Source organism: Cavia porcellus, unplaced genomic scaffold (assembly GCF_034190915.1).
Source record: "Cavia porcellus strain 051 isolate PalLab524CR breed Dunkin Hartley unplaced genomic scaffold, mCavPor4.1 scaffold_1, whole genome shotgun sequence".
In the NCBI taxonomy this organism is placed as follows: domain Eukaryota; kingdom Metazoa; phylum Chordata; class Mammalia; order Rodentia; family Caviidae; genus Cavia; species Cavia porcellus.
This window is the reverse complement of record NW_026947484.1, coordinates 94,364,211-94,389,305: the sequence shown is the minus strand read 5'-3', so window position 1 is coordinate 94,389,305 and position 25,095 is coordinate 94,364,211. Positions and strand designations below refer to the sequence as shown.

At 39.2% G+C, this 25,095-nt stretch overlaps 1 protein-coding gene across 6 annotated transcripts in view; it reads left to right on the top strand.

Annotated features, from left to right (window-relative positions):
- The first annotated feature begins 2,799 nt into the window (after positions 1 to 2,799).
- Positions 2,800 to 25,095, top strand: part of Slc24a2 (solute carrier family 24 member 2) — a 237,483-nt gene continuing 215,187 nt past the window's right edge. For 4 of the 6 annotated variants that reach the window (XM_063251816.1, XM_023566037.2, XM_063251808.1 and 1 more), the window contains exons 1-2: positions 3,149 to 3,273; positions 4,850 to 5,932. In XM_063251816.1, the coding sequence (XP_063107886.1) occupies positions 5,003 to 5,932 (930 nt within the window). In that variant the 5' untranslated portion in view covers positions 3,149 to 3,273; positions 4,850 to 5,002. Of the gene's footprint in view, positions 2,940 to 3,148; positions 3,274 to 3,370; positions 3,520 to 4,849; positions 5,933 to 25,095 lie in introns of those variants that run through there. The other 2 variants (XM_063251786.1, XM_063251795.1) reach the window with 2 other exon arrangements.

The window sequence follows — 25,095 nt, the reverse complement described above, 5'->3', positions numbered from 1 at the left end:
GCTAACTAATAGTTATATTTATGCAGATACCTAACACAAATAAAGAGGTTACTTCTTAATAACAATGTAAACAAAGAGACCCATTGTTTACTTAAATCTTTTAGCAGAGAAATTGGTCAGTGCTACTGTTCAAAACTTATCATTTGGTAGTAGAACATTTTCTCATGTGTCACCCTTTTCTTTGTACCTAGACAATGAGGTCTGTGGATCTGGGAAACCTATGGGGGTTCTTCAGCTCTGTTTCAGGGGTGTGTGACTTGGACAAAGGGCAGCCCACACCTTTTTCACACTACAGTGAGGACAGTGCCAGCCTTCTCCACTGTCTTGGCAGTTGACTGCCAAGTTCTTGATTAACTGCCAAATCTTCAGCCCAGTGTAGATCTCATAAAGATGCTTTAAAACTGTATGTCAGATACTGCTAGTTGCCCCTTCAACACTTATTTCTTCTTTATTATTAGCAATACCCTAATATTCTAAAAGGTGATCATGAGCCCAGAGTGATTATATCCCCCTGCCACTAGGGATGACCAGGTGACCAAGTTGTGGCCAGGAAATGCAGGTGACATTTTGACAGCATCTCTTCCTAAACAAAAAAGTAAGCAAGTTTTTTGCTTTCCACTCTTCAATATTTCTCTTTTTCCTACCTGAAACACAGACATGATACCTAAAAGAGGCAACTATTTGTACCCTGGAGGATATGAGCCATTCATTAAGAAGACACAGCAAAAGATCTTGGTTTTCGGAAGCATCATGAAGCTACTGTACAAACACTTGGCTGGACAGTGGATTTTTATTTTTTATTTTTTTGGTACCAGGGATCGAACTCATGACCTCACACATGCCAAGCAGGTTCTTATGCCACTGAGCTAAATCCCCGGCCTGAGTTTATATTTCTTACATGAGAAAAATTTGTCTAGCTTGGTTAGTCACTAATGGTCAAAAGCAAGCTCCAACCAACAAAATTTGCAGATTCATAAGCTCTTTGTTCTCTGCCTTTGCACTGTTCATCAAGTGGAGATTGGGCTCATATCTGGGTTGGCATGAGCAGAAAAATCATGATAAAGATCCAGGTAGGAGGGAGTATGACATAGTCACAGGTAATATATAAAAATATAATCATTTTTAAAGCAGAATCTCATAAAAGATATCTTATTTTCCCCTAAATACCCAAAGGAATCTTTCCCTTAGAAAGACTCACATTGTCAACCCGGAAAAGGAAAGACAAATGCAGGGTAAGAGTAACACCTAATTAAGTTCCTCAAGTCTATTGTGTATAGAAAATGCAAAATGCATGTTGTTTTTGGTTTTTTTTTGTAAAACAATTTTCAAAATAAAGACTGGTTCCCTCTCAACCATCAACAGTTATCAATCTGTTGAGCTGTTTTTGGAAACTTTGAACTAGATGGTTTGGGAAGACCTGCAATTATCCTTTTATTAAAGCTGGAACTGGCTGGTCTTTAGTCAACAGGAACCCATTTGGAGTGTTTCCAGAGTCTTTTCCACAGGCTCCTAGAAGTGGTTGATAGCTACTTTGCCTTCTGTAAATATTTATGGGTAAGATGACGGGAAGGCTGAATTTTGCTTAAAGACGATGATACGAAGAAAGTGGGTAGGTATAAGGCATGACTGATCATGAGTTGGTTATTTCACAAGCTGGTGATGGCCTGTGAGAGGTTTGTTGTACTATTTTCTTACCTTTGTATCTTTACATTGTCCAAAATAAAAAGTAAAGATAAAAACGTTGAGCCAAGTCAAAAAAGGGACTTGAAATCCTTAACAAAATAATAGTCTCGAATGCCTGGACTTGTCGGGGAGAAAGCTGCGTGGTGCCAAGCGCTGAAGACGACATTTGATTTGGCAACAGCAAGCCCCTGAGGTCTGAGAGCGCCCTGTATCATTGGTAGCAAGCCTGGGATGTGACCCACATTGCCCATCCTCGGGAGGGCAAGAAGAAGCCTTTTGTCATGGGCTGAAGAAGAGGACAGACTATAAGAGTGGAAGACAGTGGAACAGAGGTAAGGAGAGAGGACGATGTGTAGGGGCCCCCAAAAGCTTGTGGTGGGGGATCTCTCCACAGGGTTGGTTAGGAGCGTTTTCTTCAGCCACTGGTTTGTATCATCTCCTACTCTTTGGCTGCAGTTCTCTGACCCCTAAACAGGTCTCACTCAGTTTCTCCTGACCAAGGGAATCTTGCTTTGCAGACAGGGCAGAAAGAAGCACTGAGCCTAGGGTCCGAGGCAAAATCTGAACCTTTTCAGTGATTGGACAGGACCTGTGCCTTGGATGTCAGGCACAAGAAAGGTCTGCCTGCCTGTCTAAAGACCCTTCAGTGTTGCAACCACACGAACCTGAGACTCCAGGAACCAGGACCCTAGCAGCCTGCCCAGGGCTTGTGTGCCTTTCCGATAACCATCTTTTCTTCCATTACGCGTTAAGTGACTTCCAGAGAAAGACGCAACCACTACACGTTTTGCAGCTAATTGGAGAGGAGGTGCCCAGCATAGATGACCCCAAAGTTTACAGCACTTTCAGATTCGGCCATTCGACGCGTCACCGACCTATAGGATTTCTCCTGGCTGCCCTTGCTCGCCTGCAAATCCTGACCCCTTTCCCCACTGCGGAGAAATCTCCCGGGAGGCGGGCGTCGCCTCTGCGCGCGGGAGGCGTGGAGCAGAGCCCTGGCGAAGGCGCGGAGCGCGCTGCAGCCCCGCTCCCCGCGCACGGCCGAGAGGGAGGGGCCGGCGGCCCGCAGCGCCAGACGCGGAGCCCGGCTCGCGGCGGCTCAGTCTCCTCCGCGCCCGGCCCGGCTGGTGCGAGCAGCGGCCGGCGCACGCCGGAGCCCGGGCCTCGGAGGGGAGGCGGAGGGCCAGAGGCGGCTGCGGACCGAGCAGCGGGCCGCGCTCGGGCCCCGGGAGCGCGAGTCCTCCCTTCGGAGCCTGGTAAGCGCGAGCGGCTGCGTCCCGCGGGTCACCGGCTGGGCTGGCCGCGGGGATTGTGGTCCCCAGAACCAGCTTGCGCGCATCTCACTGCTGCGCTGCAGGCGCACAGGTGGCCCCGCGGTGGCTGCGGGCACCCCAGGCCCGCCTAGGAGTTGGCCAACTCTCTCTGCTCCGAGACGCGTTTTCCGAGCCCACCCGCTTTGCTCCACCCTTCTTTCTGGCCCGGGGAGGGGGTGAGGGGCAGGGCCTCACTTGGAGGGAGGAATGTGCAGAGGGAAGTCCCCCTTCCGCGACCGGAGAGATGGGAGCCAACCAAATGCACCCCAGAGTGCTGGTGAGTTGTATACCCTTTAGTTTTTTTTTTAAATTTTCCTATTAACCCACGAGGGAAAGTTTAGGACCAGGCAAGGCAAAGTTGGGGCGCGGCTGGCGGCTCACTTCGCCCTGGAGGGTAGATCGCTTAGAGTGGAGCGGTGAGTGTGCAGAGGGAGCCCAGCTCCGATGCAGCTGGTGCGGCACCCCAGGAGTGAGCCTGTCCCTGCCGGCAGCCCGGGCCAGCACTGTGACAGTCCCCAGAGCTGTGAGTCGCTTAATCTTTGATGTTGAGCATAGACATCCGCAGCCAGCCGGGAACCTGATGGGTCTGGGTTATCTCTGGAGTAGCAACCATTCAGCCTGGATTGACTGGTACTCTTGCTCTGCTCTGAAAACCTGAGCTCCAGCTAATCCCAGGTTTTAAGTGGTGTGTGTTTAATTAGCTTATTTTACACCTGAGATGATCTCGGTGAATGCCTCTAAAATGAAATCACTGATCCAGGAAAAGATGTTTTTAAAGAATAATTAAAAAGAGGATCCCTCACTGGATCAGCTCTCATATCTGGTTATTTTATCAATTTTTCCGTGGAATCAAGAATGAAAATCCTGCTTAGATATCTAACCTATGAAAGAATCAGTGTTGGGGTTGTTTGAGGCAGATTTTTGTGGACAGAGGAATAGCTGTTTTTGCGTATTGTTTATGAAATACCCTACTTCTTATTTGACTGCATTAGGATTGTTTGTTTAAGCTATTTTAAACAGACTAAGGTTTTTTTTTTTCTTAAAGCCTGTAGCGGAAAACAACATATAAATGTTTTAAGAAAACAGATTGTTCATGCTACCAGAATATTTTTTTGCAAACTTAAATTTTTAAAGGGCTACTTTTCTGCATCTCATACAGGAGAGATTTTCACATGAAAGAGAAGATCCTGAGACCACTGTACCTCAAACTTAACCCTTTCCAAATAACAGGTTAAGTCAGAAAAGTGTGTGCACCATAGAGAATTATGTAATTGGACTAGAAGAAAACAGGGAGTAATTGTCACTTGTCAAGAACCTAGATATATCTGAAAGAAGTGGGATCTTTTTAGCACTGGAAAACGTTGTTGCATGATTTAAGGTGAATTAACTGATTTTCATCTATAAATTTTTATACTTATGCACATCTCCATTTTTATATCTAACATTGGATTTACCAAAATGGTTGTTTGGGCTTATACATGACTAATTTTAAGTACCTACCATTTGTCACTTCCTACATCTCTTGTAGCTCACCTTAAAGCAATCCTGTGGGGCTAAGGATGTAGCTCAGCAGTGCTAAGCTTGCTAAGCCAAGCTTGAGGCAAGGTGGAGCACTTGCTACAGTCTACCTCCAGCACTGGGAAAGAGGAAAAATAAAAGCAACCTGGATGTTAGACTGTAATTGTCCCTGTGTTTTAAAATGAGGAAACAGAGGCAGAGAAGAGTTATGTAATTTCCCTTGACTGCAGGACAAAACTGTCTCATATCTGTGAAGTTCCATATATATATATATATATATATATTTATTTATGATTCGTATGATTTACCTACTCTCATTTTTACTTTTATTTTAGCATAAATGCTGAAAATTTCCCTTGAAGCCTAAGAAGCCCTGATTGTGGAAGTGCCCCACAAACACTGTTAACCATAAAGTAAGGAAGAGCATGACCGAGCTGTCTGCTTGAGTCTGAACTTTGAAGAGCACCGTGTCCACCGAAATACACAGGATGGATCTGCACCCAAACAGCACCATCAGTCTCCTTGAGAAATGGTGTTCAGAGGCATCACTGCCTGGCTGCAGGAGGCAGCGTAATATGAGGAAAAAACTGAAGTTAATTCGCATTTTAGGCCTTTTCATGGGCCTGGTAGCCATTAGCACTGTTCCGTTTTCAATCAGTGCCTTTTCTGAGACAGACACGCAGAGCAAAGGAGAGGCCAGGGTTGTCAGTGGCCCTAGTGTAGCACACAGTTACCATCAAAGGACACTCTTAGATTTAAAGGATAAGATCTGGGATTACACTTCACAGCCACCTCTTTCCCAGGAAGGCAAATCTGAGAACAGTACAGATCATGCCCAAGGGGACTACCCTAAAGATATCTTTTCCCTTGAGGAGCGAAGAAAAGGCGCCATTATTCTCCATGTTATAGGAATGATCTACATGTTCATAGCCTTAGCCATCGTGTGTGATGAGTTCTTTGTTCCCTCTTTGACCGTCATCACTGAAAAACTCGGCATCTCTGATGATGTGGCTGGAGCCACCTTTATGGCTGCGGGGGGCTCAGCCCCAGAACTTTTCACCTCCCTCATAGGAGTATTCATTGCTCACAGCAATGTGGGCATAGGCACAATCGTAGGTTCCGCAGTGTTCAATATCCTTTTTGTTATTGGAATGTGTGCTCTGTTTTCCAGAGAAATCTTAAACCTGACCTGGTGGCCACTCTTTCGGGATGTGTCCTTCTACATTGTTGACTTGATCATGCTGATTATATTTTTCCTGGATAACGTTATCATGTGGTGGGAAAGCATGCTTCTCCTCACAGCTTATGTTGGCTACGTGATTTTCATGAAGTTCAACGTGCAAGTAGAAAGGTGGGCGAAGCAAATGATAAGTCGCAATAAGGTTGTCAAGGTGGCAGCGCCAGAAGTTCAACCAAAGGTTGGTGGCGATGGTGTTTTATTCAGTGTTTTTCTTGATCATTGTTCTGAATCACTATGTTTTGGAGATCTTCAACTTCTTTTAATGTGATGATGTTCTGGGCTATGGGGAACAGCAGATTGCATTCTGTGATTTTGTGATACCAGGCTAACATGGCAATATAAAAAGTAATGTGGGGGCATTCTTCTAGATGTCTATCAAGTTCCCCAGCTACTCGCTTCAGAATAAAAACATTTGTACATATAGGTTACATAAGCACCCAGAACAGATTTAGAACTTATTTGCCTTTTTATTTTCAGGAAACTAGGTTTAACGATTCTGTGAGCAACTTGATATTCATGGGAAAGCATGTGCTTTCTAGCTTTTGCCTGTTAAATGGGCACATGGCAGTTATCAAGAACCATCTCTTTAAAGGTTGTTGCCCAGGCAACAGTTTGGGCCCAAAGTTCTGGCTATTAGAGTGATGATGACTATTTTCCTTCTTTTTTACTTTATTTTGTGGTGATGGGACTTGAACCCACATCCTTTCACTTGTAAAGCTAGCACTCTCGTCACTTGAGCTCTACCCTCAACCCCACTGCTATTTTTCTTGCTCTATACAATCATATTTCAGGTTATCTGACCAAGACCTAATTAACATCCATTTTAAACAGTCATTGGCCAGCCCTGATTCCTGCTTCTGTATCATAGAGGCCAGTTTTGCCCACCCTAGAAAACATGACCCAGTATGTTTCCACAGTAGAATTTGGTAGAGTTTTAATGAGAGTAGTGACCACTCTATTGCTCAGTTGGGAAGCAGATTGATAAAGAACTTAGAAGAAAATGATTTGAAAAAATGTGAATTAAAAAATAATAAATAAACAAGTAAATTCTGTAAAATTTTGAGCGTTATCATAATGCAGTCTGGTATATATCTTAACAATAGAATATCATCTTTGAATATGACTTTAAACAGAAACCCCAGATACTGTATATATGCAAACTTCATGCTATTATTTGAGGAAATTCTCATGTATATAAAAAACAGCTGTTTGAGTAGGTGTAAAAGACTTTGCACATAAAGAAAGAAAAAAGATTCTACTTCTAGTATACGTAATTCTTGTATAGTAAAGTTTGATAACTGTGAATTTTAGCATCCATGAGATAGAAACAGTGTCAGAACATAATTGTAAGATATAGAGAGAAGTACATAAAAGTGCCCTTTCTATGTATTACATTCAAAAGAGACATGTTGTGTATTATATTTTTTCTACATCTGTCTCAGTACATGATTATTTGTTAGAAACTGTGGTTTTAAAAATCATTTAGCAAAATATGTAGCAAACATGCATCTAGAGGTGACAAATGAGTACATATCCTTCTGGGCAAAGAACAGGACATCAGTGAGCCTCTCTCCTCGCCCTCATTCGGTAACTAAATGTATGAGCCTTCAAAATCTCTCCTCAAGCCCAAGTGGTTTGATCAATAGTCTCTGCTTCTTGTAATCAGAATAATAGGTTAATAAATTACTATTAAGGAAAGCCATATTTTTAGGGGCAAAGAAATAATTTTGTGACTTATAAATGACTTGGGCACATCGTCAGTAAAAGGTCTTTCTGAGACTCCATACTTTTTTATTACACCACCGTGGAAGTTCATCAACTTGGACGCGCCTTGTGGTTGAAGGTTACGCTGACTGCATTTACCAGAAAGGAACTTGTAGAATAATCCAATGGGGTATGTAGAATTGCAAAAGGACTTTGAATTCTGATTTTAGTGGGAGTGGGAGTGCATTTTGGAAATAACTTTTTAAATGCAGGCTACAGACTACATTTAATCAGTTATAAAACATGCATTAAAATAGTCCTAGCAAGATTACTAGCTGCTCGGTTAGATGACTGTCGTATTCAATGACTTCTAAGTCAGCAATTCCAACTGACATTCTTTAAGAGTTGTCATTGAAATCCATAAGTTTGTGCTATGCTTAATACTCTTTTATAATTTAGAAATTCTGAATATCACATACCTTAAAAAGAATACATGTCTTATTATTAACTATTTCTCCTGTTTCTGATCCCCCCACAGATGTGTTCATTGTATTATTTTAAAATGCCAATTAGTTAGAATTCATTCCATTTAATTAGTATTGTTTCTTTTGGCATTCAAAAACTATCTAAAGTAGACTTTCTTTGACATTCAAAAACTAACAGAAGTAGACAAAGCTATGTCTTGCTGGATATTCCCCACAAATGCCAGAACTGTTTTGCATGGTTAGATGGACTAATATATATGATTTCTCTTAGGAATTCACTTTTGAATCTTTGCTGGAATACTTTCTTCAGTAATTACAACTTTTATCATCTTCCTGAGTACAGAATCTTACAGAGTTTAGTTCTGCACTTCCAGAACATAAGGTGTCCCAGAGTTGGGTCCTTGAGTGTGGCCATGTAGTCCTATGGTCTGCAGAATTCATTTCTGGCCATGTAACCCACCTCTCCTATAGAAGTCAGAGTTCTGGTATCATTGTAATACTCAGAAAAAAGACCCTAAGACGAATGTGACCATCAGTGGAATCTTTATGTGTTATGCAAGAATTTGGAAAGTGTAATCCTGAGCATCATTTCATATAAACCTGCTTCATTGAACAATTATGCATGGGAATTTAAGAAAGTAGAAGAAACAGCTATAGGTGCTCTCATACAAATTATCAGATGTCCCTTGTCACAGAATTGTAACTGCTGACTATAAGCAATGAACTATCTTTTAAACTACTTGCTTCATAAACAAGTTGAAATCTTAATTTGATTCTACTGTGGGTGATACATGGCATGAGGCAACTCTGAAGCATGAAAAATGTGAACTGACATTTTATTTTCATCAAGCAATATATGCTATCCTGTGTGTGCTTTTTGAAATTTATTTTTATTATTCCTCAATGATACCATTATCATTGTATTGAAAGGTGGAGGACAGTTATATGTGGAGAAACCCTGGGACTTTGACTCAGGGAGCAAAAACTTTTAAGCCCAGCTGTGTAAGCCAGTAGCCTCAGAGAAGCCATTTAAACTCAGTGAGCCTCAGTTTCCTAATTTGGAAAATTAGAAGAATAGTATCTACATTATAAAGTTGGAAAAACCATTAAGTGGATGGTAAGCATCTAACATAGTTCTTGGCAAGTATGAATTGTTCAATAAATGCTGGTTCCCTTCTTTTATGTTCTGTTCTTTAATGAAAAGTAAATCAGGATGAATTATTTCAGATTTGAGAATTGCAAAGCATTCCTTGAAGATTAAATTTCCTCCAGTGAATCGTTGAGTTAAGCAGGCTGTTATACCCTTTAGAGACTTACAATATTTGTCATCTTACAATATTCATTAGCCCTAGTTCCTATATAGTGAATATAGACAGTTTAAATATTATCATAAACTCCCAGGAAACCTCCAAGCACTTTTTTTGTCCTGAGTTTTTATTGTGAAGGATTTTGTTTCAAATAAGAATATCATTTGCTGGGGTTCAGAAATAATCTATACTAAGAGGAGACTTCTGTACTTATAAATGATAGCACCATCATCTTAAAACATCTTTCTAGCTGGTTAGGAATAAATTTGAGTCATGAAGGATGAGAGTCAGTTGAATTTCAGGAATCCAACACATTTTGCTGAGTGCCTGGCCAGCCTGTTAGGATCCTGCTGATCTGTTTGGTGCTAGGCTGTTATTGGCCTAGAAAGCAGCTGTCCATGGTATTTAACTTCTTAGACTTGGCACTGTAATCTGACAGCAAGTCAGCCAGGTTCTAATAAAGGAAATGATCTCAGTAAAGATGCTTAAAGCTGGATCATTGGAGAGGCAAACTCTTTAGTAAGGTGTACCTTGCTTTATTTAGTTTATGTGTTCCTGTGTTTTGTGGTTCAAATTGTTATTAATATTCTTGGGAAAGTCAGAATAAAAACAATATACATTAAATATGCCTTGTACAATGAAGTAGTTCTTCTAATGTAGCAAATCATTAATAATTTCACTGTGTACACATGTGCAGTCCCAAATTTTTTTCAGATTCAGAATCTATTATAAAACTGAATTCATTCCAAGCTTACTAAATAAATTGGAAAAATTAATGTACAAAATTCAAAGAAGACAAGATAATCCTTGTATACATAAAAAGTATGTATACTGATTGTCAGACTAACAATCTTGCTAGTTTAAAAAAATGCATCTGCATTCTTTTCATGAGAGTTTTATCTAAAACCAAAGAATGTTGAAAATTAAAGAGTGGAAAAATGAAACGTGTAAAACCAAATAAAGGGGAACCAAAAGAAAGAAAATTTAGACATCAAAACTCTTACCTAGATGCCTGTGAATGTGGTATGTATGTTTAATGGGGAATAGTATGCTGATATTTTTCTTATTTTGTTTTCCTCTACTAACGTATCACTGTGTAATTCAGGGAGTGAAAAGAGAATTTTGAGAGACCCAAAAGAACCCAATAGATTTTAATAAATTAACTTTAAATTGCCCTTGATCATTCCCCCTGGTACTCTAGGTTTCCCTGGCATGGAGGTGAACTAAACTTTGTGAATTTTTCTGGCAGTATAGAAAACCAGAGTCACCACATCCTTTCCTGTCCTCTCCCCTCCCCTCCCCTCCCCTGCCCTTTCCTCCTCTCCCCTCCCCTCCCCTCCCTGCCCTCCCCCCTACCCTCCCCTCCTCTCCCCTCCTTCCCTTCCCTTCCCCTCCCCGGCTCCCCTCCTGCTTTTCTCCTTTTCCCTCTCTCTCTCCTTCTCCCACCCTTTTCCTGTCTCCTTCCCTCCCTGTCTGTGAACATGACCATCAATTGGGATTTTGACTTGAATAAAGAATAATATTTTTATGTTAAGATAATCCCTGGATGTTGGGAGCACAAGAAACACTGTAGTATGTATTTGGCATATTTTGTTTCATTCTTTTTTTCCCCCAGTACCAAGTATTGAACTTGCAACCTCATGCTAGCCAAGCAGGCACTTATGCCTCTGAGCTAAACCCCTGTCCTGTTTCATTCTTTTATGTTCACATTTATTTTGTTTTAGACAAATTTCCCATAAACAGAGTATACTGACATTTTGTTTAAACTGTCAGATTATCATTCTGACAATCATGTTTAATTGGAGAGTTAATTCATTCACATGGATTGTGACTATTGTTGTTTTTAATTGTTTTCTATCATGATATTTTGTACTTTCAATTTGTTCTGACCTTTCTCTTTCTTTTAATAGTTTTCTCTTAAATTTTTAAGTTGAATTTTAAAATTTGTACTAGTACACTTGCATTACATAATCATTATTCTTCAAAGGAAGTTGGTATGTACACATAAAGTATCTTAGTTATTTTTACTTCCTCTTCCTCTCCTCTCCCCTCCCCTTCTGTCCACTTCTTGGTTCTTTCCAGTTTTGCCAAAGATCTATTATTTATCTGTTATTTTGATTTTTAATTTATTTATACTTTGGATTTTTCATCTAAGAGAAATCGTGATATTTCAGCTTATATGTCTGATTTATTTCATGAAATATATTCTCCAAGTTCATCTATTTTCCTGAAAATAATTGAAATGTATCTTTATTTATGAGAGAGTAGTGTTCCATTTTATATAACTAGCAGAATATCTTTATTCATTTATCTGTTTATGGACATACAGGCTGCTTCTAGAATTTAGCTATTATTTGTTGTGCTGTTATAAACACAGTTACACACATTTCACTGTAATATGATGTCTTTAACTCTTTCAGAAAGATGTCTAGAAGGGGAATATCTGGATTGAATATAATTCCCATTTTTAGTGTTTTGGGGAATCTTCATATTGATTTCCACAGTGGCTTACTGATGTACATTGCCGCCAAAAATGTAGAAGGATTCCTTTTGCCCTACAGTTTCTCCAGCATTTGTTATTATCTGATTTTTTTTATTATACCCATTCTTTCTGGAGTGACATAGAACCTCAGTTTTGTTATGTTTTTTGTTTGTTTGCATTTCTATAATGCACAGAGATGATGAACATTTTTCCACGTGTTTACTGGTTATTTGTACTTTTTTGAGAAGTGTTCATTCATTTCAGTTGCCAATTTTTATTGGATCTATTATTTTGGCAGTATAAGATTTTTGAGTTCTTTCTGTATTCTGTATATTAGTACTCTGAGGAATAGCTAGCAAATTTTTTTCCATTCTGTAAATTATCTCTTCCCTTTGTATGCAATGCAGAAGCATTTTAGCTTGATATGATTGTATTTGTTGATTCTTGATGTAATTTCTTGTGCAATTGAGATTCTGTTCAAAAAGTCCTTGCCTATGTCTGAGTCTTCAAGAATGTTATGTTTTCTTCCAGAAAATTATGAATGCTTCTGTTTTAACATTTAGATCTTTGATCTATTTTCATTTAGTTTGGTATATAGTGAGAGATATAGGTCTAGGTCACTCTTCTACATATGTGTAGCCAGTTTTCCTAGTACTATTTGCTAAAGAGGATATCTTTCCTCCAGGAAAAGGCTCCTTTGTCAAAGTTCAGACAACTGAATCGTCCTGTATCCTCTATTCTGTTCCACATATCTAATTTTGTGCCAATAAGACTCTATTTTTAAAATTTTTTATTTTTTGTCTTTTTCACTTTTATTGGTACCAGGGATCGAACTCACAACCGCACACTTGCAAGGGAGGTGCTTATGCCGCTGAGCTAAATCCCCAGACCTTGGACTCTATTTTTGTCGTGGTAGCTTTGTAATATAACTTGTAATCTGGTAAGCTGCGGCCACCCCACGACAGGAACCACCCAGTGTCTCCCGAGATCCACGCCATGTTGGGAAACCAAGCAACCAGTCCATCTCCTTGGTAAGCAGCCGTGTGCCTACCAGCGTGTGGGCTGAGAATAAACATCCCATCCTCCCTCACCCCCGTTATCAAATGGGAGCCAGAGTTCTGAGCACCCTTAGAGGTTGACCATATGCAATATAGAAAATAAGGGAGATTTCCTTCTACCATCTCTTTGAAGACAAATAGTTTTATCACTGTTTTGACTTATTCTGATTAATAGTATTGCTCTCTTCAATATTCTGTTTTGATAAGTTCTGTAATGTTCTGTATTTCATTTAATTTTTCTATACCTGATTGAAAGAACTACTATTGTGAAGATAACAAGATATACTATGGTACCTATTACTTTTATCCCAGTAACCTGATGTGAAGTTCTGTACCAATTTCACTGCATGGTCTCAATTGGCTTTGTTCTGTTGTATTTTAATACCTTCAAAATAATTTAGGATTCTTGCTTTGCTTTTGTTGTTCAGGATTGTTTTTATAATTCTCTTTGTCTTCTATCTAGTTCCATATGAATTTTAGGATTGTTTTCTGTAATTCTGTGAGAAACGGTGTTGGGATTTTGATTAGGATTTTATTAAATCTGTGTGTAAGTTTTTGAAGTATGACCATATCAACAATACTGATCCTGCCTTTCTAGGAATGGAGAAGATGGTTTCTATTTGCTGAGGTCCTCTTTAATCTCTAGGGGCTTTTTGTTTGTTTGTTTGTTTGGTTAGTTGGTTGGTTTTTTGGGGGAGGGGTACTGGGGATTGAACTTACAACCTAGCGCTTGCGAGATAGGTGCTTGTGCTGCTGACCTAAATCCATGGCTCCTTTTTTTTTTTAAAGAGTACTATAGTTTTTGTTGTAGAAATCTTTCACTTCCTTGAGTATGTTAATTCTGAAGTATTTGACTTATGTTGATCTTTTATGAATGGTGTTGTTTTACTAATTTCTTTCTGGGTGAGTTAATTTTTGGTGTACAGGAACTCTGTTGATTTTTGGGTGCTCACTTTGTATCCTGCTTTATTGCTCAATTCATTTATTAGTTCTAGAAGTCTTTTCATGAACTTTCTTGGCTCTTCTATGTAGAGAATCCTTTCATCTGAAAACAGTAATAATTTGATGTCTTTCTCACATATATATATGTGTGTATATATATAATCCCTTTTATTTCTTTCTCTTTCTGATTGCTCTTGTTAATGTTTTGAGTACTATATTGAACAGGAATGGTCATAGTGGGCTTCATTTAATATGATGCTGTCAGTGAGTTTATCATAAATGTCTTTCGTCAGATTGAAATAAGATACTTCTATACTTTTTTTTTTTCAGGGCTTTTGTCCTAAATGGATGTTGGATTTTGTCAAAGGCTTTTTCTGCATCTATTATGACAATCATGTGATTTTTGTCCTTCCTTGATTTATTATATTTGTTGATTTGCTGATACTGAGACATCCTTCCATCTCTTGGATAAAGCCAACTTGGTCATGATGTGTGATTTTTTTTTTTTTTTTGGAAGATCTGTTGCATTCGGTTTTTCAGTATCTTATTGAGGATTTTTGTGTCTTTGTTCACTGGCCAGAAGTTCTCTTTTTCAGTTGCATCTTTGGTTTTGGAATCAGGATAATCCTGGATTTCAGGAATGATTTCAGGAGTAATTCTTCCCTTTCAGTTTCACTAAAGACTTTGAAGAATTTCAGCACCTTCCCTGAAGTTCTTGCAGAATTCAGCAGTGAATCCATTTGGGTTCTGAGCTTCTCTTGGTAGGTTTTTTAATAATTATATTGGCTTCATTGCCCATTATTGGGTTTTTGAGGGTTTTTGTATCTTCTGGGTTCAGCTTTGATAATTCATTTATATCTAAGAACATTTTTCCTGTCTTCTCCAGTTTATTGAAATACAGATTTTTGAGGTGGCTACATATAATCTGGATTTTCATGACATCTGTTGTGATTTTGCCTTTTTCATTCCTAATTGTTTTGATTTGAGTTTTCTCTTTATCTCTCTCCTCTTTTATTTTGATAATATTGAGCAAGAGTTTTCTATTTTTATTCTTTGGAAGAACTAGGTCTTTTATGAAAAAGTAAACCAGATTTTCATAACAAAATAGTAGGAAAGTAACAATAGTCAATACGCTATTTGCTGTTATCTGCATGGTAGTTACGCAGTACAAAACATAAAGATTCTTACAAGAAAACAAACTAATAGAAAACTTTCTTTTCATTGAGCTAAGATAATCTAGTAGTATAAATGAAACAAATAGGCATGTATATTAAAATATTTTTGAAACAATGAAATATGTAATTTGGGAAAGTATTTTAACTTCTCCCTACTTCCTATTTCTCTTTCTGATTATGTTTGCTAATGTTTTGTGTACTGTATTGAACAAGAATGGTCTTGGTGGGCGTCCTTGTTTTGATTCTGATTTTAGATTCCTCTCTCTCGCTTTCTCTCTCTTCCTCTTTATATTAAACTGTGTGCTATTTGAACTTGTGTTTCTCACTTATTTCACTTAACATTGTGTCTCAAATTGCATCCACTTACCTAGAAATGCTTCAAGTCTATCTTTCTTTCATCAACATAGTACTGCATTGTGTATAAATACCATGTTTTCCTTGTCCACTCATCTGTTGATCGACATTATTTTACTCTTCTCATTGATGAAACAAAATGCCTGACAACTAAAGGAGGAAAAGTTTTATTTTAGTTCAAAGTTTGTAGAGATTTTAGTCCATAACAGCTGGTTTCAAGGCAGGATTGCACATGGCAGAGGGGTAACAGTCTATGGTGACTCTCCTTGAAATAAGAGCTATTGTCTTCATTTTGGCTAAACCTGGACCTATTTCCATATAAATATGTGCAAAGCTGGCTAAGTTTTGTTTTTATTCCCTCAGTTGGTTTTAAGCAAGGGAAATGGGTGTAGTGGAAGTGCTGATGCGTAGTTGTTAAAGCAACATAACAGATCAGTGAAGGCTGAAGTTGGATTCAGGGAGTCCTCTGATCTCCTTGATTTCTTCTGTGATCCATTGATTATTCAAGAGTGTATTGTTTAATTTCCATGTGTTTGCCCAGTTTCTGTGAGAGTATTTTGCTATTAATTTCTACTCTCATTGCATTATAATTATAATCATGAGATAATTTCAATTCTTTTGTATTTACTTAAATACACTTTAGGAGCTAGCATGGGGTATATTTTGGAGAAAATTACATTTGCTCCTGAGAAGAATGCATACTTGGTTATTTTGGGGTGGTATACCCTTGATATCTATTTAGAATATTTCTTTGAAGATGTGGTTTATTTTTGATATCTTTTTAAAATTTTTGTCAGTTGATCTGTTTGTAAATAGCAGTAAGATTTTGAAGTTCCTTACTATAATTATGTTGATACTTATCTGATATTTTATGTCCAGTAGTGTTCGTTTTATGAACTTGAGTGCACCGGACTTCATTGCACCAGAGTTGAGTGCAATGAACTTCATTGCATATATGTTTAAAATTATTATATCTTCCTATTGAATTGTTCCCTCAATTAATATGTAGTGACCTTCTTTGCCTCTTTTGATCAGTTTTCACTTGACATCCACTGGGTTACTATTGCTTATTTTTGAGTTCCTTTGGTATGGGGTGTTTTGTATTCTTTGAATTTCTTTTTTTAATTAAAAATGCTTGTTGTATACACCATATCATTGGGTTTTGGTTTTTTTATACAGTCTCCCAGTCTGTGCCTTTTGATCTGGGAATTGAGACTCTTCACTTTGAGAGTTATTACTGGAAGATATTTATTGACTTATTCCTGTCATTACATTATTTTCCTATTGCTGATTTTTCCTTCAGTTTAACCACTCAGCCTGACTTGTGTATTTATTCCATTAAACTTTTTTGCATTGTTGGCATCATTGTATCCTTCTAGGACATCCTTATGATTTTTTTGGAGTGCTGAGTTGGCACCATGAGCTTTTTAAGGTGCTCTTTATCATGGAAAGACCTTATTTTTCCATCAATTTTGTAAGATATTTTTTCAGGACATATTAATCAGGATTGGATCTTGTTTCTCGTAGGGCTAGAAATACTGCACTCCAAGTCCTCTTGAATTTTATGGTTTGTGTGGAAATGCATGATATAATTCTTACCTTTATAAGTGATTTATAGCTTTACTTTAACAGCTTTTAAGATTTTGTCCTTGTGTTGGACCCCTGGAATTTTGATTATCATGTGTCATGGAGAAGTTCTTTTCTAAATGTGGCTATACGCCTCTGTTATCTGTATGTTAACTTGTTTCCCATAGTTGGACATTTTTCCATTATTATTTCAGTAAACAGGTTTACATTTTTTCTGTCTTCTGATGTTTCACTAATTCCAGTTAATCTTAAGTTAATTTTCTTTACATTACCTAGCATTTGTTGGACCCATTTTTCATTTATTAGGTTATCTCTGAGTGTATGGTCACCTGTACCAGCCATATGTGGTCACCTGTACCCACCCTATCTTCTGGTTCTCAATTGTCTTCTCATTGGTCATTTCTGTAGCCCATACTTTCAATAGAATTTTTAACCTTCTGGATTTCTGATTGGTACCTGTTTATGCACTGTAATTCTTTGCCAAACTCATCATTCATGTTTTGTATCATTTTGTTTAGCTTTGATAACTTTTCATTAATGGCTTTTATGAATTCACTGATTGTTTTGCTTATTTAACTGATCATCCACTTAGTTATATCTTCTTTGAGTTTGCCAAGCACCTTAATGATCTGGGGATTTCTTGTGTCTCCTTTTATTTCATATAATTTAGCTGTTTGGTTTTTGAGTTCCTTCCTATTATTGCCTCATGTATTGGATTTGTGGGATTTTGAAGTTTTGGGGGGCAGTTTATTACCTTGTCTTCTCACATTCATGTGTGTGTGTGTGTGTGTGTGTGTGTGTGTGTGTATGCTCATGTGCACTGAGGTTTGCAGGTGATTATAGTGGAAAGATTTGATATTATTTGGGAGATCTCCCTAGTTAGCATCTGCTCTCTAGTAATGAGTTGGTGTTTGGCTAACTATAGGTCCAAAGATCGAGCCACATCCTTTACTTTGGGAGGTGAGGGTGCAGTGCAAATGGCTCATCCTTCACTTCTTCAGAAATGAACCTCATACTGTTGATGACCCAAAGAGAAATCAGATATTTCCGCAATGATGACTATGCCACCCCATCAGTAGCAATAAAATCAGCAGTAATTATAGAGTCAAAGACAGAGTGCCTATTAAAACACCATAAGAACAAATGAATACTATTGCTGTACCACCCTTCACCATAGAATACAGATCTATAATTATGATATAACACAAAGACAAGTCAAATATTAGGATGCAGTAAATAACTCCTAAATGTAATAGGTTACCATCATTAATGAGAGAAAAGAATTCAACAATAATAGCAAGTTAATTGAATATCTAAATGTTAATAAATTTAGAGGTTATACTAGTAAATATGGAGAAGTGAAGAAAAAGAGAATGAAAGAAGTAAAAATTTTTAAAAGAAACAAAAGAATAGGAAAGAAACATGAGATACAAAATCCTATTAAAGAATGAAAGAAAATAGCATTAGAAAAAGTAACAGAAAAGAACAAACAAGAAAAAAGACAAAACAAAGTAAAGAAATATGAGGAAAAAAGAAAAGGAACAGAAGAAAACCCAAAACCAATGAAATGTAATTGCAAATATAGTCTTCTGTGTTTTAAAATGAGTCGTTTCTTTCTGGGTTCTGTAGTATTGGAATCTGCCAGGTATGGAGGAGGGATAGCAAGTCACGGTTAAGACCCATTTTATTTGTACACTCACATTTTTGCGTGTGAATGCTGAATCCTTCCCCACCTTCCCCACTGGGTCAATGATCATTGCCCTAAGTCTGTAGTCACTCCAGATTCTGTGTCCCTCTGTGCATCCCATATCATAGCTTATTTTGCCTAGCTTTACAGCCTGTAGGTTGTGAGGTGCATACCCCCATCCCAGAAGATCCTCTGTTCATACAACCCTGGCTGTGGGAGCCATCTAAGCCAAAGCAAATGCCTGCTTGCATTGCTAGATACAGAAGGCAAACAGACACCATGCTGGATTTAGGCAGCAGGGTTTAAGCAGACCAGTAGACTTAGTGCAAGGTCTTTCAGACTTAGTCCCTTCTGAAAGGCACGCGTGACTGGTCTGGCTTCTCATCATAAAGTACAGAGCCTCTATGTCCTTCTCAGCCTGATAAACTTCTTGGCTGGCTCTGTATCTAGCCTGTGTCTTCTCTAAAATTGTCTCTTGTGGCCATCTCCCACTCGGTCACTGTGGTATGGTGACATTAGAAACTCTGAACTAGGTCTGAAAATGGCAGCGAGCTAGGGGATCGAGCGAAGAATCTCTCCAGAGAATTCAAACTCAAAGCTAAAAAAAAAGACAGCATGGAGAGGACCAGACAAATCGATAGCGATTCTTATTAACCAAGACAGTACAGCTGGAGGATTTAAAGTCGTGCTGAGACCGGAGGCTGCAAATCCCGCGCCCTTAAATCAACGAACAGACTCGTGGACCCAGCACGAAAAGCTGAGTTGCTTTTGGGGACTGCGGAAACTGAGACCCAGATCGAGACTCCAGGTGGCAGCCAGTTCTGCACCGCTGCACCAGAGCAGATGTACAGAGCTCTGGCGTTTCGAATCTAAACGGCGCACAGAAATCTGACCGGTCAGCGCTGAGCCGCAAGGTAGGGAAAAGTGGACGGCTTGGTATGCGGCGGTCCCGGAGTGGGGACTTGCACCGGACTCTGGTGAGTACAGAAAACCCCGCGGTTGCTGGGTTTGACCAGAGAACAGCTGGCCCGCCACCACGGGGAAATCAATAACACAGAATCTGGTGCAGACATATTAGCCTGGCGGCAGAAACCGCAGCTTGGTAACATCACCAGGTCCCCCTGTAGGGAGGGCTGGTGGAAGACATCTTGAGTCCTGGCAGAGTCTGATTGCTTGCTGGCTTCAGCTCCGCATGGAGAACTTAGTGGGAGCCATCTTGGTTTTGGGCAGATCCGCTTTTCTGGTTCTCCTATCACAGAGAGGTTTGGAAGAGAACGGCTGGGACCTGGGCAGAATCCTGTGCCATTACCCAGCTGCTTCTGATTCAGGGAGAACTGGCAAGAGCTACTGGGGCTAGACCAGGCCTCTGCTTGGGGCCCAATGGGCGGATGCAGAATGGTCACAACTCAGTGACAACCAGAAGGTACAGCCTAATTTATGAACTAACTGACACAGAGGCTAGAGACTAGACTGTACCGCCCCTGCATCCCAGCCTACCCCAGATAACAGCAAATTGGGGAGGACAGCAAAAACTCAAGCCAGCACGCTTCTGAAAGGCCCTAAGCAATTCGGAGAGGGCCAGAGAACTCCAGGACAGTCTGAAAGAAACCAGAAACATGACAAGAGATAAAAATAAAAAAAAATCTCCAGCTGTTCAACAGGAGAAATTAAACCCAAGAGAACTAAACACTGAAGAGAACAAACACAGTAACCATCCATTGCTCGACACAGCATCAGCCGAAATTAAAAAGTATTTACATGATCTCATAGAGGAATTTAAAGATGTACTCCTGATCCAAGTGAGGCAAGATATAAAGAGATTAATTAAAGAAATGACAAGCCCCGCCCAAGAGAACACAGATGGAAGAACTGAGGAAATCAGAAAAGAAAGAGAAGCATCTGAAGAAGAATTTAAGCATAACTTAGAATACATGAAACAGATCCAAAGAGAATATCAGGAAACTAAAAACTCCATTGAATATTGGCAAAATGCCTTGACAGAAACTAAAGACAACCTTCTGAAACTTGAAGAGAGATTTAGGGCTTATGAACGTGAAAGAAAAAGCCTCTTAAAAATAACAAGGAACCAGAAAGAAGCAATTCTAAAACTGGAAGATGATAAAAAGATGCATAACCTAAGAATAAAGAATGTGAGTGAGGAAGCAGGAACATCCAAAAATGAAATACAAAAAATATTCACAGAGATATTAAAGCAAAATTTCCCACGTATAGCAAAAAGAAATGATATCCAGATAAAAGAAGCATACAGAACGCCAGCTACCTACAACCAAAACAGATCTACGCCTAGGCATATAATAATCGAGATCCCAGAAATCCACCAAAAAAACAGAATATTAAAAGCAGCCAGAGAAAAGATGCAGGTTACCTATAACGGGAAATCTATCAAAATAACAGCAGACTTATCAACACAAACTCTTAAGTCAAGAAGGGAGTGGGGAGAAATATTCCAAGTCCTGAAGGAAAAAAATATGCAACCTAAGTTCATATATCCGTCAAAACTCTCTCTAAAAATTAATGAAGAAATAAGATACTTTCAAGACAAGGAGGAACTGTGGGAGTTCGTGGCCACCAATCCAACCCTACAGAGAGTGCTGAAGGACATTACAGAGAAAGAGAGGAAGAGATATCAGGATTACAGCTACAGTGGCAGAGAGGCCTCAGTGTATGGGGCAGACCATGGAATGAGGGAATAAGGTGGACAAATTATAGCAGAAAAGTGGAGTAGCAGACATGAGGCAGAGACGGTAAGCTAGTCTTTGGTAGAGACAGCTCTGAAACTATATTTAAAAAAAAAAAAGCAGAGGTCATTGCTAATGGTGTATAACGATTTAAAAGACACAGTAGTCCTAGTGCCATATTTAGATTGAATTAAATTTGTTCTGGTCTGTCCACTCATATCAGATTTGAGGACACAGACCTCTAGAACCAAAAATAGCAGGTTATACCATGGTAACTATCCTTACTTTCCTATTGACTTAAGCTGAAATCCTGTATTACTTACATTGTCTTACTATGACTGATCTTAATTGTATCTGAATCATAAGACTATTGGTTGGCCTTGACTGATCCTATTTGAAATCGGTATGCGTGTTAGAATCAACCCTAAAAGTAGAGGAAACTACTCTGAGCATGACAGGATGTAAAGGATATCCATACTGGTATGAATCAGTAACAGCTCTCAAATACTACAATGCAGTCAAAGATAAGTTTTTATAAAAATAGGTGATAGTATATTTAACTATAATAAGCCAGTGTTGTCGACAAATCTATTGAAAATAACAAGAGAAGGGGGACTCTGGAGAACATGGCGGACAGACAACAGCAAATACTGAACGCTCTCTAAAGGCTCGGCTCAGAGGCCAGGAATGATGCGGACTAAGGAGATACGAACCAGTAGAGATATGCTCTGCTGACTCAGGAACGAACTGGGCTGAGAGAATCCAACTTGGAATACAGTCCTGGCGCTAAAATAGGAACAGAAAAATCTCGGTGTGGAGGCTCGACTCCGCGCCATTGGAAACCGCGGCTTGGATTTCCCGCCGCGCGGCGGCCGGCCACCTCCACAGCGGCTCAGCAAGGAGAGACGCGACCCCCGAGCTCTGGGAACGGGCGTCTGGGAACGGTCTCGGAAACGCGACGGGCAGGAAGGAAGGCTGACTGGTGGCGAGGTGAGCGAGGAACTGACTCCCTACCGCAGTCTGACTCCAGCGGAGGATTTTCTGGGCGCGGGCAGTCCTGTAAGAGCAGGGCGCAGTGGCAACTGCAGCCGCGCATTTCCCTCTCGGACGGGATTGGTGAAAGGTGCCTGGCCGGAGGGATGCTGCTCGCGGACTCCCTAGGCTGGCCTAGCCCAGATCCCAGAGCCTGACGGTGGCCCGGAGGAGCGACCGACTTCCGCGTAGGCTGCCTCCTCCGCAACTCCCTGGGGCGCAGCGGTGAGCTGGAACAACTAGCCAGCGCAATTCGATCAAGCTGTAGCTGACAGGCAGGGAAGCCGGGCCTCCTGTGTAAGATTACATTTTATAAGGAACAGAAAATATGGGGAAGGGAAGCAACAAAAAAGGCTCCTCGACCCCCAATCCTGAGAATCAGGCAATAGTGGACACTGTACCAATATACATTAAGCGCCATTTAGAGAGCCTCATAGACCAATTCAGGAATGAAGTTATCAATGACCTGAAGCTAGAAGTATGCAGAATAGTTAGAGAAATGCTAAGCACCACCCAGGAAAAAGCAGATGGTGGAGTGGAAGAACAGAAAAAGAGGGGAGAATTGCTTGATGGAGAAAACAGAGAAAGCATTGAGTATGTGAAGCAGGTGCAAAGGGACTATCAAGAAATCAAGAAGTCTACCCAAGACTGGCATAACAGCTTGAAAGAAACTAAGGACAGACTATCTGAATTGGAGGGCAGACTTGAAACATGGGAGAATGAAATGAAAAACTTCTTAAAAATAACAAAGAAACACACAGCAATAATACAAAGACAAGAAGATGATAAGAGGAGCCATAACTTAAGGATTAAGAACATAAAAGAAGAAGTAGGGACACAAACAAGTGAACTACAAAAGCTACTCACAGAAATAATCCAGGAGAATTTTCCTAATTTAGCAAAAGGTAAAGATACTCAAATGTATGAGGCATACAGGACCCCAGCTACCTACAACCCTAACAGAGAAACACCCAGGCATATAATAATAAAAATTCCAGAAATTCAATACAAGAACAGAATATTAAAAGCTGTAAGAGACAAGAAACAGATCACTTACAAGGGAAGACCCATCAAAATTACAGCAGATTTCTCTTCACAAACCATCAAATCACGAAGAGCATGGGGAGAAATAATTCAAGCTTTGAAAGATAATAATCTACAGCCAAGATTGAGATATCCTGCACAACTGTCCCTGGAAATTGATGGAAAAACGAGGTGCTTCCAAGATAAAGAGGAACTGGGGGAATTTGCAACCACCAATCCAACCCTACAGAAAGTATTGCAGGATATTCTAAAAAAAGAAAAATACAAAGAACCCAGAAATAGGGGCGGGGAGGCCACAACGAATAGAGCAGAGACCAAAACGAAGAAGACAAACTGACAGCTACTGACAGAAAAAGAGCTCAACAGAAATGAGACAGAGAAGATTGGACGATAGGAACAGCTTTTTTTGGAGAAAATGACATCTTAATAGGTAATGCTGATTTAGTACCATCTTGTTTTGAAGTCTCATCTAGCTTTTGTTCTTCTGTCTCCAATGGTCTAAACAGGTTGTATCTTATTGGATTTTACTATGTACGATAGTATAAGAAAAAACCTTTTAAAGACAAGGAGATTATACAGAGACCATTGTTCATTTTCTGTTAATCGATTCTAAATACTCTATAATGCTGTTATTCTCTTAAATGGATTTACATTGTTTTGATATACTTAATGCTACAGTATATGAAGTTGTACTCAAGGACTTCAGGGAGGGAGTCAATATGGTAACTATCTTTGGGTCAGGATTAGCTGGTGGTGAAACACTATTCTGCTTAAATGGTTATGTTTTGATCTGCCCTGTTTCGCTGTTATGCCCTCTTTTTTTTTCAATCTCCACTCCATTATTTACTTTTTTATTTTTACCCATTTAATTACAGGGAAAAATATAGCAGGATATAATATAGTAACCCACTTTGACTTTCTATTATCTAGATTTGAAGCCCTGTATTACTCTCACCATCTTGTTTTTGACTGAGGTTCCTATATTCTGTTTTGCTGGATAGTATCAGGTTCGAAAGTTTAGGCATCAGCTGAGAAGATAATGAGATTCATTATAACGCCCATTCTCGTTGACTTTTATCTACTTTTGAAGACCTACAATGTCTCCAATGTTTTGGTTTTGTCGGTTTTATTCTTTACGGTTTTGTTCAATTGTATTACAACTAATGATATAGGCAATTCTATTAGAAATAGCGGGAGGCATTAGGGTAACCATTGTTGATCACCTTGTATTATGTTTTTATATTATCTATTATGTCCACCCTTTTGACTTGACCGATTCTGTTCTGTTATGTCACATTTGGTTTTACTCTCTTCCAAAAAAGCAACAAGAACTGTGGGAGCAATGAAACCCAAAATGTGTAATAGTCACTGTACAAAAGAGAGGAAAAGAAAGTGCTCTAAACTATATAACTGCATGTATATTTAAAAGTATAAGATAGAAAATGATATCACAGAGTTTTATTGGATCATTGAACAGAACTGTTTGCAGTATCATTGGTGGAATGTCCACTCTACAAGCTTTAATTTTGTGACTTGAACAATTATTTCTAAGATGGCAATATGTAATCCATTAACTAGTGATTTCCTACTGCGCATTTTTTTATTCTGTAAATCTGTATAACTTGTACCCCTTCACTGTTTTTTTTTCTTTCTTTTCTTTTCTCCTTAGATAAAAATTAAAAAAAAAAAAAAAAGAAAGAAAATAACAAGAGAAAACATAGTAGCTACGGAAGATCATTTATATTATAGTTTTATAAGTCTTATCCATTGCATGTTTATCTAGGA